Source organism: Drosophila eugracilis, unplaced genomic scaffold (genome assembly GCF_018153835.1).
Source record: "Drosophila eugracilis isolate 14026-0451.02 unplaced genomic scaffold, ASM1815383v1 contig_90, whole genome shotgun sequence".
Classification (NCBI taxonomy): Eukaryota; Metazoa; Arthropoda; class Insecta; order Diptera; family Drosophilidae; genus Drosophila; species Drosophila eugracilis.
In genome coordinates this window covers 6755430-6772054 of record NW_024573812.1, presented here as the reverse complement: position 1 = coordinate 6772054, position 16625 = coordinate 6755430, and the positions used below count along the sequence as shown (strand labels likewise).

The following is a 16625-nucleotide window of genomic DNA, read 5'->3' as shown; positions in this document are numbered from 1 at the left end:
AAAGACATCTCATTTGAATTTAAATCTCTCTCTTCCTTAATGCCACTTTTAAGCATGGAAATACTGCCATTTATATCCAATTTTCATCTGGAAAATATATATTTCGTTTAGTTGAGGGCGAATTTGTTGAGCAATATTCTGAATACCAAAGCTTTTCCGCTGCAGGAAGAGGGTTTTATTTTTAATTATAATATAGCTGGCCGGTATGTTTATCAGAAAAACAATGCCACGATGAATGATTCTGGATCGATATATGTATCATTAATTAAACGTGTGCAAAAATGTTGATAAATATTTGGGTTAGAAGAACATTCAGGTTAAACGGCATATGGCCAAAACGAATCCTTACAGAGATGCCAAGAGATTTCAAGTTGAATATAAATTAAAAATAGAGTGATTGCTGCTTGACTTTGGTTCAATACATTTATTTAGTTATATCTTTTAATAAATTATATTAAAACTATTTTACTTTCTCTTAATATTATTTGTGAGTGGTCAGCACTTGCACTGAAATCGACTTTTGAGTGGGGTTGAACGTAATCGTTTAGTGCTGGTACCAAATGAGTTTGAATTTAAAAAATCTAACATTAAAGTTCCGATGACGCCGATTGGATTGAATAATGTTGCAGTGTAGTATTAATAATAATTTTTCACAAATTTAACAAGTTGACTGGTAATCCTGTAATCTATTTGGGGCTTTCCCTTTTTAGAAGTAAGAACGACGAGCATCGTTGCGAATGCTGTTGCACAGGCGGCAAGAGACGACACTCAGCAGGAGCTGTAAGCATAAAGGAAAACTTTAGAAGATAAGCCTAAAGGAGGTTGTTTAAGATCCCACCTCTATTCCAATCAGCACGAGGGCCAGAATATTGAAGATGTGGGTCAAGTGCAGCCAGTAGTTTTCGAACTGCACTCGGCATCCGACGTGGATCAGATTCTCGACCTTGCTCTTGTCATGGTTCTTGAAACAGGTATCCGGTGGCAGGCGCTCGTTGACAATGTAATCCTGGGGACTACCTCGGCCACAGCATTGGAACTATAAACGATATGGACATATAGTTACCATCGAAATCTGACTTAAGACTAATTGAGGACTCACCCAGTTCTGGTAGAGAGACATAGCTCCGGGACTGCTCAACTCCTCCTCCCATGTTGCTTCCAGGGCATTGGCCAAGTTAGATGCGATTGTCTTCTCCTGGCTAATCATCAAATAAACAACGGCGAACTGAGCAATGATAACCAGGCAGAGGAATACAATGAACTGAAAAGGAGAAAACCCAATTAAGTATGTTAGTAAGAAGGGTTATCATTCCATAACTTACTGTAACTGTGCAACAGACATTCTCCCGCCAGGCGGATAGGTATCCCCAAAGCACCACCAATAGGGCAGCCACTCCGAGTCCCACGTAGCCGTAGGCCGATAGAGCTCCGATTTCGTTCAGGTCATAAGACACCACCACATAAATACCAAAGGATATCAGCACCAAAGCCAGCAACTGCAAGGATCAAAGGATTAAATTAGTTACATATGTTGGGGATGAAGAAAGTATCTATAAATTTAATATGATTTTCCTATCTTAACTATTTTTGAATTGCATTTTTATACAAATAAAATTGTTTATAAAGGGTTACTTTTTTCCTCTATCAAAACGAATGTGTTTAGAAAATAAATTGTTCATATATAATAAAATGTTGATGGTTAAATATTATAAGACGACTAGCAGATGTTTTAAAACCTTGTTATTACAAATTAAAAGAAACAAAGAAAACACGTAAGTTTTCCAACAAGAAAAACCCAAAGGAATTTCCCTTGCCATGCTCCCTCACTTATCTTCAAGTTATATAAAATCAATACTATAATCCAAGTTATAAGTGATGTGATTGTTATGCTGTCCTTCGATTCCCCCTAAACTTATCTTACTTCTTATCCACTCTGCTGTTCTATGTAACAACCCTCTCTGAAATCCCTTGAACTTTCAGGAAGCGAACTGAGTAAGAGTTTCATTTCCAGTGTTTTGACCTCGCACAAGGCATTTGCAGGAGAGGACCTATTCGGGGGCGTCCTTAGGACTAGCCAGTCTGGCGTCAGGGATAGACGCCAATGAAATTGGCGGGAATATGGGGTTGGAATGGGGACTACACTGGGATAGGGAAGTCGGAGTGGCGCCCACAGGAAGGTCAGCCAAAACAAAAACAAACGGGCAAACAACAGCTTGCAAACAGACAAGGTCGCTTGATTACTATTCATTTGAGATATCGCAACGCGAAGCTTGATTGCTTAAGTCGTTTTGGATTATTCAAATTATGTCTATGCTGCATTGTTTCAGAAGGTGACGTAATAGGTTTATCGAATGGTGACGAACAGACTTAATATTGGCAAGTGATGCGCAAACATGGATGATAAGCTCCTAACACTAACTACGCTGTTATTGTAACTGTCAATTGCAGTTGAATCATCTGCAATGATGACTAAGCCTATCAGCGGGAAATGGAGCTCGTTGTACCACTCTAGATATCGATTGAAAATTCAAAATTGATGAGCCGATGGACATGCCGATCATATTCTGTTTGAATGACCTCTGTGGCGGCATCTGTTCCTTCTCACCGCTGCTTGCAATTAAATTGTATAAATAAACCAATAAATTATAATCGGGGGAACGGGGTTGACTGTTGGACGAGCTACTAAACTTCTCCACCAAAAGCTACTTTAAAGCGACACATGTCGTCGGTTCCCATGTTACTAATATGCCGTGAATACAGCAAATTATCTACAATTTGATAAGAAAACTGCCGTATGTATAATTTTTGTTGTTGGTGCCCGTTTCTGGGAAAGATCATTGCGAAAGTGAATCAAGTGGTCATTGTACCATATTTTTTGTTTACAACGCCTTAATTGACGTAATCTTTGGAGTGGGCTATCTTGAAGGTGGGCGGGAAAGCAGCGAAAGTAAACTCACCGTGCAAAGTACGTCCAGGGCGTAGACAACCAGCTTCACACACGACGTGGACGACATGGCGGATTATGGTCCTCGGATTACTCGGTCTGGGACACCTTAAATTCCTCGAGAGCCGCCTAAAAGGGAGAGCGAGCTGACGCAAAACTTGTTTTTAGTATTCGTCGACTCTCTGAATACCGATGAAGCTAGTGAGATCACTGTTGCTTCTCTCAGATCACTGCGCTGTATGGTAATTCTCTGGAAGATCAGCGCTTTTAAGTCAATTTTCCTTCAATTAACAATGTGCAGCGTTGACACCAATACGGGGAAAATCGCCAATGCACTTTCCCGCAACGAGTTGAATGACTCACTGTCAGCCCTACCTCGGATCAGATGCGGTTTCTCCGTCGTCTAGAAGTCCACTGAGCGGGCCCCACTGCTCTCAGTGTCTACTTGACAGCCGGCTGATTGTTCTCTGAGCTTTTGCAAAAGCTTTTCAGTAAGCAGCACGCAAATTGATTAATGCTGCCAGACTGTCAGGCAAAGATTGCTACCCGCAGTTCCAATTGATTGAATTTGCGGTTTATTTTTGATGCTAAAAATATTAAGAGATGTTTATTTTTGCTATGAATTGCAATCACCTTTAACTACTGTAACATAAAGAACTTGGTATCTAATAGCTGGCACAGTTGTTACTGAGTTTGTATGACATTTTAACCGTACTTTTAAGAAAAACAATGCACTGCTAGTGTTTATAAGTTATTCCCCTCATAGAGTGTCGTTTTGAACTTCCGACCTTATAAATTATACATATAGGTACATGTAACCTTGAGGATCACAAGCCAAGTCGGCCTTATTATGTCCCTGTTCGTTTGAAACCTGTCTTTGAATTGAAACGGGCCACATGCAGTGTCTTTTATAACCCGGTAGTCCAGTCCCAGACCACGGTTTGAATGAATGGCAGGTAGCCTAACATTTATAGATTGGCCTTTCCTCTTTATCGTAAAATCACCTATAGGTTGATTTCAAGACAAAAATCGGAAGAGGGACCATGTTTCTCAAGAGTCACTAGGCTGGGCTTATATCGTTTTACAGAGTTGGTTTTAAATTGAATAAATCTTCCTCTAATTCTAAACATAAATTTTAGATCACTGTAAGGCTTTGTAAGGTCTTTCAGATGGAAGGTAGCCAGATGCCTACAGGCCTTGGGAATAAAGTCTTTATTGAGTCGCACGCTGAGACGGCTTTATGATTGCTTGACTCAATATGAAACTCCATGATCCACTCCATTCCACCACGAAGGGTGTCACCAATGGGTACTCGGTGACTCAAGTACAGAATGAGTTGATATATTTTCTTAAACGAGGAAACAAGTGCAGCACATTATTAGTTTTTAAAACCAGTATTTTAAACCAATATTTCACTAATTTAAACCGCTATTTAAGAGGGCAAAATAGCTGTAGATCTTAACTTTTGTAAGATTGATTTTATTTTATAGTTATTTTATAATTATTAGAATTTGGTTGTTATTCCTTACAATCAGCACTTTGAAGTAATGCAACAAAAGATATATTTATAAATTCGATTATTCTATTTGGTGTTTAATGACACATGTCTCGTTCTGATCTCGTTGAAATCAATTTGTTAACTAGTTTTATGCTGGTTTTTCTTGATACATATTAAAATGATTTGTCATTTTCGACTTATCTCTCGCCTGAGCCAGAGTCTTATCAAATAACTTCGAACTATAGAAACAATCGGAAGTAGTTTATGTATCTGATAAGGCCTGTGTTTAAAGATTCAAAACATTGCACTTCTCTTTTTTTTATTTTTTTCTTGGTTGGCGTTTAACCCTTTTATGTGATTGACTGTTGAAACGTGTTTAATAAGCTAGTATGTTTATATACGTATTTATGTTTTACTTTGGATTTTTACCTCCTTTAATATAATGTATTATTAGAACTCCACTCTTCACTTTATACACATTTTTGTAGACATACTCAGCAACTTTTCGTCAGCAACATTCGGCTAAGCAACACGGTGGTTGCCACGCTTGAGTTGTATAAAGCGCCATCTAGGACTGGCGGTCGTTTGTCTATTATTCAGCGCTATTGGTATGTGGCAGAAAGTTTTGGAAAGGTGATAATTTAACAGCAGAAAGTTTTGGAAAGGTGATAATTTAACAGCGGCAAATTTTAGATATATTTCCCAGGTACACATTTTTAACATATGTTAATGATTAACTGATGTAGAAAGACAGACAATTTACAGCTGTTTTAATGTTAATATTTCATAGCTTAGTAAGGGGGTTAACATATTCCCAGTGGACTCTACGGCTAAAAATAGTAACTTAAATTACTTATCTCTTTCTGTATTATAATAAGTTGAAATGAAGATATTCCATAAGTAATATTTAGTATTTGGATAATCTCACCAAATCACACTTACCACAAATTCACGATAGAATGTGAAGACAACGTAAAGTGTGCATAAACTGAAAGCTGAATTTAAATTTGAAAAAACTTTAGTGTAAGTTTAAGGCTTTCCAATCCAATATTACTTACCCGTCAAGTAGACAGATGTAATGCCCTCAATAGGACCAAACTGATCTATATTTTTCTGGCAAATTCCCAAAGTCCACACCATGTAAATGGAGGTTACCCACAAAGACACGAAACCCCACGAGAATATTATAATCCTTAACTACATTTTGAATATGTAAAGTTTACATTGTAAACTATTAATACATTATTATTTAGATAGACTTAATACCTGAGACTTAGCACAGACCAAAACTAGTCCATAGGCAGAATTTAATAATTGAAAGAATCCGAGGATAGCCCACACATCTTGACAATCTGAATCATCAAATTATTTAACAAACGCATTTTTAAATATATAAATAATATTCAAATACCTTCTAATGTAACATTACTTAAATCAGAGAAAAATATCGTTATAAGCTGAAAATATGAAATTTACATTTTTGAACTTTCTTATACTTAACAAAAACACACCAAAAACCCGTTCAATATCACAAATGCAGTATGCAAAACGATCACCACGAAGCGACACATCACACTAAACTGAGACCAAAAATTTGGGAAACACAGAAAGAAATAACCACAATATGAGCAATAAACCTAATGAGTTGCCTTACTTAAATATATAGCATAAATATTATTATTATTATCGAGTGCTATATCCCTGAAAGGGTGCTTCACTTCGCAAGACTTCACTTTGTCGTCGTTGCTTCTTTCGTTGTTTTTACTTCATTTCGCTGAACTGCTCCTCTTTTACATTAATCTTCTTCGGCGTTTTCGTCTTAGGGTATTATCGTTCTCATTCTCGTTTTCTGGGTATTGGATTATCTATCTTTATAGTAATCGGAAAAATATTTAGTTCGAACAGATTATTTTTTCAGTTAAGCTATGTACTCTTAATAGAATAGCTCTTACGCTTACAAAATATTCTTGATTGCTTGTTCCATTATGTTACAAACGTATTTTCCTATATTTTACGAAGAATTAAGAGTTTTTATATTTGATAACCCCGAAATAGCTTCAGAGTTACAGCAGTGGTATGTAAAAGGAATTAAAAGTAACATTGTTGCGATTTCTATTATTAATTAAAGCTAAAACACTAAAAATTATGAAATGCAAAAGAGTTAGTTATATTATTCGTTTTCACAAAACTGTGTATGTTAATAAAGCTGTTAAGATTTTGACAGCAAGCTTTGATAAAAATGTGTGATATAATGCGTTGATATAAAATGAGTAGGAGCTCTGGGTTTTTATTAAATTATTTTAAATGAGTTGTCATTGTTATATCCAAAAATATTATCTGAAATTCCAAGAAGGTTTTTTTGATTAAGAGTTCCTTAAATATTTCGTATTCGAATGAATCCTATCTCCAAACAGTCGGTATATAGGCAATAATAAAGGTTTAAAAAACGAAACTCTATGTATTTGAATTGAAACTACGTCAAATTTATATCAAAAGAATTTTAACCGTTGACAAGAACAGCTCAGAGATTAGTGAAGAATTTTTTCATCTCACCTATCTCGTCTGATCGGTTCATACTATTAGAAGAAGCGTCTAAATTTAATGAAAATTTAAGCAAATTAAAAACAAAAAAGTTTTAAGCCCATGCAATTGGTTTATATATTTGAAAATATTCCAAACAAATACATATCTCAAAAACGGTAGCAAATAATAATATAATAAATGGTTAATAATAATAATAAAAATAGTACACAATCCTGCTTATGTGAATACCTTAATGGCTGCAGATTCAACACAATTATGTTAAAATTTATTTAGATAATCCCATTTAACTCAGAAAAATAATTTTATCAAAATTATTAAACATATGAAGTGACGTAAAATCTGTAATGTCAACTTTCAAGGCGCTATTAGTTGACATTACATTACATTTTACATTATACATTGCATCATACAGATTTATCTTTGTTTAGAATGTTTATTTTGAAATTTCATAACGGTTATCCTAAAGGTGAAGTTATTGATTATTCTATAATCTTTTTAGCTACCAAAATAAAACCATAATGATAATGATAAAAGCAACCTATGTATATATGTAATAATGTAAAAGTATGAATATTAATGAGATCGTGGGTTAAATAACCAAAGAATACAAACTTCCGCTGCCAAAGTTTATTTTCTGATGAACTATTCGCATAAGCAAAATTCACTATCTCAAGCACTGACAGAAAGTGGCATTTCTTATAAAACAATTTTTAATCTCTTTGCCTCACAGGCAGGCAGCCCAAAACAATACGCTGGCAACGGATAAAGACGACACTGTCAAATTATGAAAAGGCTTATATTGCCCGCATTTCTTCCTAGAAGCTGAAGCTCAGAGAAAATGCAATGCAGAACACGGACACAAAATTAAAAATTTAAATAAATGTAAATGTAAGTAATAAAGTAAGGTGACTCTTCAAATTTCGCGAATTTCAAATTTTTCGATTATCGAAACCTTTTAGAAGTTATACGAGGTGTGTTCAAAAAGTAAGGTGACTTTTCAAATTTCAAATTTTTCAAATTTTTCGATTATCTTCAGTTTTGGGAACAAGAAAAAGTCACATGGGGCCAAATCCGGTGAATATGGTGGCTGAGGCATTATTGTGGTGTTGTTTTTGGCCAAAAAATCCAAATCCTTTGATCCATATTTTTCGATAGCAAAAAATCGCCGAGCTCGCAAAACAACTTGTAACTTTACGCCTCTCACAACCAAACAAAAGAGGATGTTCCATTGAAACTTGGTACAGATGTTAGGGAAGAGTGTACCAATATAACAAAACAAAAAAATCGATAATCGAAAAATTTGAAATTCGCGAAATTTGAAGAGTCACCTTACTTTTTGAACACACCTCGTATGCCTAATGCCAGGCAACTTATCATTCCCTGCATATTTGTCGAAATGCGAATGGAAACTAATCAAGTAAGGAAAGTAAGGGGTGCGACATAATTGTAAGACATTAGAGTGGCTTTCCCCAGGAACTGGATTTTAGGTTTATTAATCATGTTTACTGATTAAGTTTAACTTTCTAAAATTGGAAGTATTTTTATTTGTAGATTCATGTGTTTTTATACTCATTTATTATTAAAGATTATGAATGTTTTTTTATCAATTAAAGATGAAATTGGTGAATTTTAGTCTAGGAGTTTTCAAAGTCAAAAATAAAGCAAGTTCATGCCACATACCACTTGAAGAATAAATGCATCTTCATGAAAATTTAAAAAAAGTGTAATCCCATCGACCTTTAAAAATTGTATTCTACATTCTACATCATAGCCAAATTCTCCTTCACAAATATCGTTTATACAGTCTAGTCTATAGATTTAGACCGATAGAAAGATGGTCAGTATCCTGACCAAGAATAGTTGGTTTAGTTATAAGATATTGACTTAAAGTTGTAAGTGTTACGAATAAAGAAAAAAGTAGTCACTGTTATTGTTGTAGTTTGAAAGTTATTTTATTTTAGGTAAAACCAGTATTAACTAAAGATAATCTTTTTGCCTGGACGACAAATTCGTACGTTTTTGCATATCTTGCAACTGTTACTAATCTTAGAAACATAAACCCTAGTATGTAAAATGGGAGTATTACATTTTCCGAAATAATTATTTACCTAACAAGACTAAAATAGTTTTGGACTCCTTATGTGATGTCGAAGGTGCCTATGTGGAAGTAAAAATAGAATAAAATATACAATGAATATAGCCAATATGTAAACTAAAGTCATAAAAAGACAAAATTGCAGATAACAGAGAACCTAGCAATGAAGGGTCGAGGGTAACCAACAATCAAAGCAAAACTTTAACGTGTTAACGATTATTAAAATTCCAAACCAGCTATTCTAATCAACTATAAAAATTGTTTCTATTCCCAAAATAAGATTTAAGGTATCTACGACACACAATTACCATTTTTATTATCGTTGAAATACATCAACGTTTAAGCTGTTACGAACAAATTTTAAAAAGCCGCCAAGATCAAAACATAGATTTTGAAAATGTGCTCGAATATACATCACATGTTGGCTGTCAGTCAGAAAATTGAACTGTGGTATTTCCTTTTAATACAGCTCAATAAAATAGAGTAGCTTTTCATCATAAGCCCGGGAATATGTCCTGAATTTATACCAACGATTCAAGTCATTTACTACCATTAAGAAATTAATATAAAACAAATTGTTTGCGTTATATAAAACCCACAGCAGGTGCATGAAAATTATAGTGACCCATGAACTCATGAAGGTATCTAGTATAATTGCAGTTCACATGCATTGCCTAATCGACTGAACAATAACACCATTATAACGCTACCATGGCAACTTAAGGACAAAACAAAAACACAGTCTGAACCCCCGTATCAATTATAGGAACAAACACAACGAAATTGGTATATAAATACATAGTAAATGCTTTATTCATAAATTTTGTATGCAATTCGAGCACGCGTTGATTGATGCATTTTCCAAATTTAAATCTTACTCGGAGATTCTCAATACAAATATGAATAGAATGAACAGTGTACATTATATACAGGTATACACATGTATTATACATTTCGATTTTGTTTCGCTTGGGGATGTTCAACAGTTTATAGATTATATGCTTAGTTTTAAACAAAGATATCATTATTAACGTGTTTATTTATTTTATTTCTGGGGTATCCGTTTAACAAGTAGATCGTTTGTACAAAGGCTTTGGAAATTGCTTTGCTTTCTCGTTCGGTAGGTAAAAAACGATTTATACCAATAATACATAGGATATAAAAAATGTAAGCGCTTCGTATCGCCTTAAACTAAGCTTTTTTTCGTATTCTTCATGACAAATATCCAACTAAATGGCTTACTTCAAATCATTTTCGTTTATCCATTTGTGTATGTGCGTTCAACGATTGTAAAATTTAATGAGAATGTGAGGAGTGTGTGTTACTGGATGTTGGGTGTGCCTCTCGATGTGGTTGATGTGCGCCCATGGTCCTTAGTAGGCGTTCCGGCGCTTGTAGTTGCGTACATTATTGGCCAGGCAGCAGGCGAAGATGAAGCCAATCAGCTAAAAGGAAAAATTCGTTGATTAATCAGTCGCAGAATATCTACCTAACAAACACTCTTTCTCACCTCCACTGCAATAAGGCCGATGCCTACGTATTTGGCATTATCAGAGCCAGCGGACATCAATTCAATGAACTTTCCACGGCATCCGGAGTAGAAGTTGGTCGGGATCAGGCAAGAACCATTGCAACAACTTGGGGTAGGGGTCTGACCCTTAAGTGCGTAGTCCAAGGCAGAGTCAGATCCGCAGCAGTGCAACTAAACATCACGACGAAAAGATTATCAAGACATAGTCCATATTGGTATTACCGATTGCACTTACCGATTCCTGAATGGCATCAAACACACCTCCCTCCTGGGCAGTGTCTGACTCCCAAGCTTTCTCGATGACGTTGCCCATGGCATTTTCGAACTTTCCCTTGTTCATGAACAGCAGGACAATCAATGTCAGCTGCAGGATCAGCAGGATCAGCAAGAAGACGGCATAACTCATGGTCATGCAGACAGACTCGCGAATGGCACCGCAGCATCCTAGGAACGATATGAAGACCACGATCGAACCCAAACTTATCAGCGCGATGGGCATGATAGCCTGTGGGGGGAAGCCGACCTGTCCATTGACCTCGATTGTTCCGATGCTCTTCAGTATAAGTACGCCATAAACGATGCCCAGAATGCCGATGACCTGCGCGAGAGAAAGTGAACGGTTTGGAATGAGTTAAAAAAAACTAATTAAGAAACATCAAATATAATGGAATGAAATTCATTGCAATCTGTTAAAGACAAGACGTAACATATATGTACATTCTGCAGTTGCACTTTCAGTGAACAGCTCTAAATATAGTTCAAATTAATCAGCTCGTTCTCGTTTATTTTAATTGAAAGTGGTGGAGTAGTGTAGGAGCTTCGCAATTACCATGCTAAAAAGACTTAATTACCACAGAACCCTGTAGCTGACCTCAGGGATTCCAAGTCGTGCCCAGGCACGCCATTAGCGGGCGCATGGTTAATGATAATTAAAGTAAGTAAGACCATTACGTAATCCCCCCAAACTAGTTTGCAAAGCAAAAGGCCTTCCGAACCGATCCGATTAGATAAGGCAGCAGTCCAAGATGAAAACCAGGAACCCTCAAGACAAACATCAACATCCCATGACATTCACACATGACAATGCCATCTCTAACAAATCTGTACAAGGTCTGCAGTGCACTACGATTTGGGATTTTGTGGCGAGTTTCGGTTGCCCAGACAATGCGAGTCAACTTTGATATCTCGGCAGCTACGATTGCCTGACTGCAGCCCCAATTGCGGGGTCGGTCATCAATTGAATTTGCTTGATTTCATTCATTATGTGAGCACGATGCTCGCGGTAACTGTATCTGTATTTATGACTACGAGGCGTGTGGGATGCTGCCTCCCATGTTATTGCTCCACAGATTCAGAATTCGAGCGGCTGTGCGCGAAGAGCTTTAAGTATGTTCGTGGGCGGCGGCAGCTGGTTTTGATTCCATGTCAAAATTAACCCAGAAATATTCGAGCATCCAAACAAAAGAAAGCAAAGACTCGCCACTCTGCTAATTGTTCCACTTTGCCAGCACTAATAAACAAAACGCTGCATAAATAAAACAGTTTTCGTTTTAAGACCTGTTTGCAGCCGCCAACTTTTCCTCTCCGGCTTTTACTTATGTTAGCCCGATTTTGGCCAACGAGGACATTACACAATCCCCATAAATATGGCCGAGACAATGCTGTCGGCCACATTCCGCTTTAAACTCAACTGTCAGCGGCAGCTTCAATGACGTCACATTGGAATGAAAATATAATGCAAATGGCTTTTGCAAATACCAGAATTCCCGAACAAACCAAGGGTATGAGATCATATTGCTGGCCAAAAAAACAGGGGAACAAACAAGATTAAACAGAAAAACACCCTCCGGGGAAACAAAAATAGTTGGGAAGTTTGGGTATCGCAATAAAGAAATAGATATATATATTTATTAGTATGGTGGACCACACCCAAAGCTGTGAATAGCTTCGTCTGGCGCCAAACGGCCTGCCTCCTCAAAGGGAGCAAGTGAAGCGGATACCGGATTGTGATGACTAAGGCAACTTGAGGGCTGTTGACGAGCAACAGGATGCGTGTTGGCAGTAGCTATCTACTTGTGTACTTGTTAGATTTAAATGTGGATTTTAATTGGAGAAGTCATGCAATATATCTCATGAAACTAGTTGATACATTTTTATAAAAACCAAACTGGAATTTCCGAATGCACTTATCTTTCAGTTATTCGTTATTCAAATAGGATTCCTTACCAAGCCGCAAGTCAGCAGTATATTACAAATATTTGCTCATAAGTATTGAGAAATCGACACGTCATCAGAAAAAGTTGTACACGGATTTGCCGAATACCGATTTTTGCTTTAGCTAACTAAACGTATATATAAATATTTGCTCTCGAAGTTGTTTGCTTAGTGTCTCATGGCACAGGAAACGGCTATCGACAAGCTGAATGCAGGTCATTCAATACCCGATGGCCTTACATTCATGGGCGGCACTGCACGCCCTTTATGGCCAACAAAAAGCACCTGTGACTGTGACTTGTTGCGCTTATTATAGTAATACAGGTTTGTCACTCGGCATGCGAAGTTCGTGCGAAATGTTCTAACTCGCTTGTAACTGAATCACTGAGAAAAATATCAGTCAACTTTTGTTACTTGTTTTTCAACGATTTTTGCTGTGTATTAACAGGTTTTGTTTTTTGTTTTCATCTAGTGTTTCATTCTGACTGTATTCAAGCAGTTTTCCCCCTTTTTTTGTCGAATTGCGAAATGCTGTTCTGCTATTGTTCTTGTTGCCGCTGTTTTTTCGAGCGTTGCGGCAGCTTTTTTACTTTTTTACATTTAGTTTTGTATGTAGCTGTAGTGGTGCTCGGCGAGCTCTGAAGGCGGCTTGTTAATTTATTTGGCTTGTCTGTCAAGTGTGTTATGTACTCTCCTATATACCGAGCGAAGCAGATAATTATCAACACAGTATATATATATATATACTACAGACAGACTTCTGCTGCGGCAACCAGTTGTTTATAGTTGGTTTTGTTTTATGGCTCTTCTCTAGAGCAACAAGTTTTTATTTCGGGGCTTCTTTTCGGACCCTTCTGCTCATTTACCTACCCATGTGCAGGTATGTTTGGGCCACAGTCGCGGTTAAATCAAAAGACCCCCAGAAAAGGCCATAATTAACAGAAATTAATTCAAATACTAATTAATTGTTAGTTCTAGGAGAACGAAAGACCCTACCATATTTCTTATTTGTTATGTAAGATCTCTTAAAGTGAAATTAAAAATAAAATTTAATTGCATTTCTCTTTGGGAATTTCACAGCATTGTTGACTTTGTTGATAGCACCTTGGCCGTAGGTGTATCATTTTTTATTTTTATAATGCGGATTCGCTCTTCGTTTTGTTGTCTTGACTTTGTGACTCACGTTGCGCTTATTTTCAGGCGCCGTAACGAATGCTAAGTATTCAAAATTTTACGATGAGTTAAACATTACTTGTTTTAATTAATATTTTAGGCACATTTTATAGGGTTTCGGCAACGCAAGGCTATCGTTGCCTACGTGTGAGGTGAGTTGATCATCGACAACAAAAGATTCTACTTCAAAATAAGCTGAGTCTGAAATATCGCAATTCAAAAATGTTTATAGCATCTTGAAATTACAAACAAAAAACCTGAAATTTAAATGATCACCTTTTCCCAAACAGAAAAGTTCACATGAGAAACACATTTAATAAAGAAACCGGTTACTAAAATAGAATCATTATCTTAAGAAAAAGAGCAAACAAAAAATATGAAATATGTTATGCCTAATCTTTATGTTTGTGTTCAGACAGAAATCGCATTATCACTTTTTATGCTGGACTCTTTAATTACTTATTAATTATTAATCTCTTCTGTTTATAGATTATTATTAATCAGCCCGGCAAGAGCTATGTATGTCTCTGAAGGTCTTTTTATAAGTATGAAGTATTTATATTTTGTATGTACTACAAATTCCAAAGGATATGTTGGCCTATAAAACAGACTAAGCACTTTTAAGTTCTTGACAACTGAGTCAGCAATTAAACCAAGTGTGAAAACTTCTCGGAACCGAGTGAATTTGCCGCGAAAGCGAAAAATCCAGTTGCAGAAATGGAAGCTGAACTGAACAGACAGGCGGTGATGACATCACCAAAGTTCAATAACAAGTCCGAAGCAAAACAGAAGCAAACAACAGAAAAGCACGAGTTCTCGATTTCTGTGTTCTCAGGGGCTTTATCATTATTACATACTCATATGCACCGACATCTGTATTATACGATCCCACAAACTTAATATGTATGCGAGTTGCATATGCCATTATTTTCAACTCGATTTATAGACTCTCATTTCGACAACAGACAACACTTTCGTAACGCAGTGTCCCATTTTGGCTTTCACGCAACTCTTTTGTACCGGTTTTGTATCGGTTTCGATTTCGATTTGGGTGGTTATAAACCAGATATATAGACATTATGCATTTACTCACCGACACAAGGGTGTTGAATATGAAGAGGATGTATTTCACCATTGATGTGCCGCAGTCCATGTTGATGGGTTTTTACTGTACTATCTGAAAAGATCGCAAGTGAATAAAGCGTATTAAAACGGGTGTGCAAATTAAGTAATTGCCCAGTTAAATGCTCAATTTTCACAAATAAATACCGGGAAGTATATACATACATATATGTATGTATGAGCATATGTGTGTGCTTTTCAAGATGCTATTAAAAGCGGCCAGTGGCGATAGGGCATTATTCATTATCAAACGCTTTCTTTAAGCGTCCTTCCGAATGCGTTGCCCGGCAACAAAGGCAACACCACAAAAGGCGCAGACAGAATGTAATCTCTTCACTTTCCCACAACAATAACAACGGAGATTCAAGTGTGGAAATTGTGAAAAGTTCACTGCTCTCTGTCAAGGAGAAAAAAGAAGCAGCAGCTTCCCTATTTTCGTTTGCTCTCCACACTTATTTTCTCGTACTACGCAGTCTTTTGTTTTCATGTCTCCTCCTTCTCCTTCTTCAACCACTTTTCTGGCCAACAGCATCTGCTTTTGTTTTTGTCCTACCGCAAGGAGCGAAGGCACAAAAATCACTAATTTCCGTTTTTTTTTTTTCTTTAGCTTGCAATCAATTGCAGTTCCGGGAATCACACAGTATATAATTTATCCCGTCTGGACACGCATCATTACCTTCGCCTTTAAGTTTATTTCCAAATTAAATTCCGACGAAATGCGCCTCCGTTCAAGTCAAACAACTTTTTTTAAATCAGTGTGACCGTTGCAGTGCCACTCTTATATGCCATCGGAAGCCCATACTGTGAAAATAATTTCCTATATATGCCTTAAATTGTCAGCGGATACAATAACCCAGAACATTAACTTTGCTATGCCTTTGAAAAGTTACCACTGACTTAAACCCATGTAGCCCAACGAAATCACGTCAGTTTTGGAGATAAGTTTCCTCAGAACCGTCAAAGGATTAAAATGTACATAAAATTCGTGGCTTGATCCAACATTGATTATATTAGTGGGAGTTTTTTTTGTAGAAGACGGAAGCCGTGGAATTTCGTCATTTAACAGATCTTTGACATTTATCACTGTCTCAAACCAGTCTAAACTTAACGAATGTTAGGATGCATTGCTCTGACTTAACCACATCTTTTATTATTTTACATATAGGGTTGGTGTTCGTAACTTTGTATAATCATCTTGTATATAATCATCTATTTTTGTAGAATAGAAAGGTGCCATATCTAGAAAATCGATTTTGAAGGAATCGTAATACTTTCAGCACTATGGTCGTAAATGATCATGACTTAATCAAATCACATTTGTTTGCATTTTTATGGTTTACTTTTTGTTGAGAATGCTGTTTCCCTTTAGTAAGTAAAAGGAAATAAATTAGCCACTTTGGGGATTGATAATTGTTTTATTTAATCAATCAACATCTCAAACTAATGATATTGATATACGAATTATCCTGTTCAATCATTCTTATTTTAGTCCAGTCAAAAGTTG

At 36.4% G+C, this 16625-nt stretch overlaps 2 protein-coding genes across 3 annotated transcripts; both read right to left on the bottom strand.

Moving 5' to 3' along the window:
- Window positions 1–397: 397 nt before the first annotated feature.
- On the bottom strand, window positions 398–3386 carry LOC108112889 (23 kDa integral membrane protein). 2 transcript variants are annotated; one of them, XM_017223246.2, is made up of 6 exons: window positions 3320–3386; window positions 2958–3090; window positions 1323–1496; window positions 1100–1261; window positions 839–1036; window positions 398–778 (listed from the first exon to the last, which is right to left on the bottom strand). In XM_017223246.2, the coding sequence occupies exons 2-6, from the start codon at window positions 3012–3014 to the stop codon at window positions 707–709; spliced, it is 663 nt and encodes a 220-aa protein (XP_017078735.1). In that variant the 5' UTR covers window positions 3015–3090; window positions 3320–3386; the 3' UTR covers window positions 398–706. The 2 variants fall into 2 exon arrangements, with proteins under 2 accessions (XP_017078735.1, XP_017078734.1); XM_017223245.2 differs by having other exon boundaries at window positions 2958–3194; window positions 3320–3371.
- Window positions 3387–9864: 6478 nt separating this feature from the next.
- On the bottom strand, window positions 9865–15892 carry LOC108112725 (23 kDa integral membrane protein). Its single transcript, XM_017222964.2, has 5 exons — window positions 15798–15892; window positions 15093–15176; window positions 10848–11210; window positions 10592–10783; window positions 9865–10526 (listed from the first exon to the last, which is right to left on the bottom strand). The coding sequence occupies exons 2-5, from the start codon at window positions 15150–15152 to the stop codon at window positions 10455–10457; spliced, it is 687 nt and encodes a 228-aa protein (XP_017078453.2). The 5' UTR covers window positions 15153–15176; window positions 15798–15892; the 3' UTR covers window positions 9865–10454.
- Window positions 15893–16625: the final 733 nt, after the last annotated feature.

What these genes read in the sequence shown, in the direction of transcription:
- LOC108112889 (XM_017223246.2), bottom strand. Translation starts at nt 3,014, where the DNA reads ATGTCGTCCACGTCGTGTGTGAAGCTGGTTGTCTACGCCCTGGACGTA. An exon ending in CCCTGGACGTACTTTGCACG is followed by an intron (nt 1,497 to 2,957) that starts GTGAGTTTACTT and finishes TGATCCTTGCAG; the next exon opens with TTGCTGGCTTTGGTGCTGAT. An exon ending in TCGTGCTGATTGGAATAGAG is followed by an intron (nt 779 to 838) that starts GTGGGATCTTAA and finishes TTATGCTTACAG; the next exon opens with CTCCTGCTGAGTGTCGTCTC.
- LOC108112725 (XM_017222964.2), bottom strand. Translation starts at nt 15,152, where the DNA reads ATGGACTGCGGCACATCAATGGTGAAATACATCCTCTTCATATTCAAC. An exon ending in TTGATGCCATTCAGGAATCG is followed by an intron (nt 10,784 to 10,847) that starts GTAAGTGCAATC and finishes CGTGATGTTTAG; the next exon opens with TTGCACTGCTGCGGATCTGA. An exon ending in TCGGCCTTATTGCAGTGGAG is followed by an intron (nt 10,527 to 10,591) that starts GTGAGAAAGAGT and finishes TTTTCCTTTTAG; the next exon opens with CTGATTGGCTTCATCTTCGC.